Raw genomic sequence first — 3,994 nt, 5'->3', positions numbered from 1 at the left:
CTTGAGCCCAGGAGTTGGAGGTTGCTATGAGCAGTGAAGCCATAGCACTCTACCCAGGGGGACAGCTTGAGGCTCTGTCTCAAAAACAATAAAAAAATGAGAAGATTGTCATCATTTTACATTTCTGCAAATCTCATTAATGTCAGGTAAATAGACTACTAGATTACCATATATGTTACTGGCTCGGCACCTGTAGCTCAAGTGGCTAAGGCGCCAGCCATGTACACCAGAGCTGCCTGGTTTGAATCCAGCCTGGGCCTGCCAAACCACAATGACAGCTACAACCAAAAAATAGCCAAGCATTGTGGTGGGCACCTGTAGTCCCAGCTACTTGGGAGGCTGAGGCAAGAGAATCACTTAAGTCCAGGAGTTGGAGGTTGCTGTGAGCTGTGATGCCATAACACTCTACCCAGGGCAATAGCTTGAGGTTCTGTCTCAAAACAACAACAACAACAAAAAATATATATATATGCTGCACTGAACCTGTTGTCAATTATTTTTTCATTGAATTATATGAATAAAAAATCCAATTTAACTGGATTTGTAAACCAATTTACATAGGTTTGTAGTTGAGAAAGGTAGGAATATATTAATAGCCCTCTCATATCATTGTAGATATTCTTTTTTTTTTCCTGAGACAGAGTGTCACTCAGTCACCCTGGTAGAGTGCCATGGTACCATCATAGCTCACAGCAACCTCAAATTCTGGAGTTCAAGTGATCCTCTTGCCTCAGCCTCCCAAGAAGCTGGGACTGCAGCATTGCCAGTGCCTGGTTAATTTTTCTTTTCTTGAGACAGAATCTCACTCTGTCACCCTCTGTGAAGCACTGTGCCCTCATTGCTCACAGCAACTTGAAACTCTTGGGCTGAAGGTATCTATCTTCTTGCCTCAGCTTCCCAAGAAGCTGGACTATGGGGATCCACCACAACATCCAACTATTTTTTGTTTGTTTTGAGACAGAGTTTCACTGTATTGCTCTCAGTAGAGTGCTATGGCATCACAACTCACAGCAACCTCCAACTCTTGGGCTTAAGCAATTCTCTTGCCTCAGCCTCCCAAATAGCTAGGATTACAGGGGAACGACTCAGCCCTTTTTACAGACAGGGTCTTTCCCTTGCTCAGGCTAGTTTTGAACTCCTGAGCCCTAGTGATCCACCAGCCTTGGTCTCCCAGAGTGCTAGGATTATAGGCAAGAGCCACCGTGCCTGGCCCAATTTTTAGTACAGCTGGAGTCTAGCTCTTGCCCAGGCTGGTCTCAAACTCCTGAACTCAAGGGATTCACTCCTCCCTTGGCCTCTCCAGAATGCTAGGATTACATGCATGAGCCATCACACTTGGCCATTGTGGATATTCTTTTTTGACCCTACAACAAAACTTGACAAATGGTAGCTTTGGATTTTTTTAACTGGTAGTTTTTTATTTTTCTTAACTGGTAGTTTACTTAATAGTTGCGATGTGGAATCTGAAATTATATCAATGAATCAGTGAATTTTTTAAACTCTGTTACATTATACAGATTAATTGCTCTATCTTGTTCTTTGAATGAATATTTTACCTAGGATGATTTTGTAATACAATGTGTTTCATTGATTATTTGGAAAACATTAGTTCCTCTGGCTTATGCAAGTCCTCCAAATATTGACACATTTCATTACACAATATCAAAAAATATCTGTTAATATCACTACTAATATTATCAGAAAAGTGTTTAAGTATTTGGAAGCTGTCAAACTCATAATATTGGACAGAAGTTTTCCAAAATTCATATTTTTCACTTGAAAGCCCAAAATTCGTCATTTACAACAAATACTGTCACTTTTTTCCTTGAATTGATGTGTTCACTTTATTCATTTTTTAGAAAATGTCTGTCAGACTCCCAAGTCTGAATAACAACCGTAATTTGTCAGCTGGTCATTCAAGTAAAATATCATTCCTTGAGAAAAAGCAGTTCAGTTTGCAGCTTAAATGTCACACAAGTGAGTTTCCTCAGGATAACCATTGTATTTTGGTATGCAGCAGAAGTGCTTTATGCATACTTCCTGCTTTATCACACAACACTTAAAAAGAGATGTAGTCAGGGTTGAGAGTTTATACATTTATTAATTGTTTACTGCTTCCTCAAGGATGTTAAAATGTGAAGATTACTATTACTATTCTTTACTACTAATCTGGTAGTGAAGATTACTATGACTGCTAGTATAGCAGATATGTGCTAAGGCACTAACAGTTTTGCCCACCATTGCTTTCGCAGTAATGGCTATAAAGGTCAACACAGTGGAAAAAGGTAAATACTATTCTAGTATTATTATGAAAATAGTTTCACACTTGGAAGCCCCTTGAAAGGGTTTTGAGGACCTGTAAGGGTCCCCAAACCATGCTTTAAATACAACTAGTCTAACAAAATGATTAACTTTAACAATGGAAATTTAGGCCATGATGGGTTAACCGAGAGAACATTTTGGTCAGCCAGTGTTCTGACCATACCACCTAGGTAATCATTTCTTTGCCATGAGCACTGTGTCAGCACACATAATTGTTATATCATGTTTCTTTAGCTCCGTGGTAGTATCATTTTTGCCCTAATACAGTCCACTCTCTCCAGAGGTTTTCTTTTTATCTTAACTTTTCTCTTTTGTGTTTATCTTCTAGAGGAGAAGAGATAGAAAATAAGGAAGTCATCATCCGGGAACTGGAGGTAAAGAAAGAAGCAACAACTTCTGGGAAAGATATTCTTTAAACCAAGGATGCATCCACATCTAGATTTTAAATTATTTCCTACAAACTGATCACAACCTCCACTTGATAACTTGGCCTCTCCCTACCATGTTTCTTCTTCAGAGAAACTTCACTGTTTTTCCAGGGAAATTTAAAGCCTGTATCCTTTCTCGATTCTCTTAGTTGATGTGTCAGCACCTTTGAGGCTGAGAGTTATTTAGTTCCCAGCTTTCAGCAGCTCTCTTTTGTGGCAGCTGGCATAGAGAAAGCTTCCAGAAAATTGCTGCCCATCCAGGGCTCTGGGAAACCTCACCGTCCCAACCACTGCCTGGTACTTGACGTTCAGGAAACTCAAGTGTAAATATACAGACAAGGCTTCTGTGTCTTCATTTTAATTGGAAACATTTGCAACTGCTTTATTCCCACTTCATTTTCGTTCCTTTCTACCCAGCTCTTCTAGCTTTAGGTTCTTCTGCAGAAGACGACTAAACAGGTGCACAGCTTTGCAAACAGGTGAAATCATTGGACAAGGAGTTAAGAGTTCTGGGACCTGGCCCTGGATTCCAGTCCTGGCTTAACTACTAATTAACTTAACTACTTAACTACTATGTCACCCTTGACAAATCATATTATCAGTCTGGATATATGATTATCATATATCTATTATCATATTTCCTTACCTGTCAAATGAGATTAATAAGTAATGCCTGTTTTCAAGATTGAGGTGAAGATTAGAAGTAAATTAATTGCTTCATTTATAAAATGAATGGTTTAGGGCGGCGCCTGTGGCTCAAAGGAGTAGGGCACCGGCCCCATATACCAGAGATGGTGGGTTCAAACCGAGCCACAGCCAAAACTGCAAAAAAAAAAAAAGAATGGTTTAAACTCGTTTATCGCCTTCTAACTTCACAACTCAGTGACGATTGTGATTTCTTAAGACTTATGCTTCCATATTTCAAACCAATTAAATATACTTAAGCACAAAACTCCATGAAATGAAAACTTTTGAGTCATAGCCTTAAAGACACCTGTGACTCTCGGGCTAAGTATTTAGCAATACATTAAGATCTTGCGGCTCCGGCGTCTATAGCTCAACCGGCTAAGGCACCAGCCACCTAAGGTGGCGGGTTCGAATCCCCAGCCCGGACCCACCAAACAACAATGACGGCTGCAACCAAAAAATGGCCAGGCGTTGTGGCTGGCGCCTGTGGTCCCAGCTACCTGGGAGGCGGAGGCAGGAGACTCGCTTGAGCCCAGGAGTCGGAGGTTGCTGTGAGC

The 3,994-nt window shown here is 40.5% G+C and overlaps 1 protein-coding gene across 1 annotated transcript in view; it reads left to right on the top strand.

Annotated features, from left to right (window-relative positions):
- The window catches only part of MAJIN (membrane anchored junction protein), a 29,418-nt gene that overhangs the window by 11,616 nt on the left and 13,808 nt on the right, over positions 1 to 3,994 (top strand). Inside the window, exon 2 of the mRNA XM_012810603.2 lies at positions 2,651 to 2,696. Coding sequence (XP_012666057.2) covers positions 2,651 to 2,696 — 46 coding nt within the window. The remainder of the gene's footprint in view (positions 1 to 2,650; positions 2,697 to 3,994) is intronic.

The sequence above is a fragment of the Otolemur garnettii genome, unplaced genomic scaffold (assembly GCF_000181295.1).
Source record: "Otolemur garnettii isolate 467f Iridium unplaced genomic scaffold, OtoGar3 scaffold00140, whole genome shotgun sequence".
NCBI lineage: Eukaryota > Metazoa > Chordata > Mammalia > Primates > Galagidae > Otolemur > Otolemur garnettii.
Note: the sequence above shows the minus strand (reverse complement) of the source record. Positions and strands in the feature narration are given on the sequence as shown.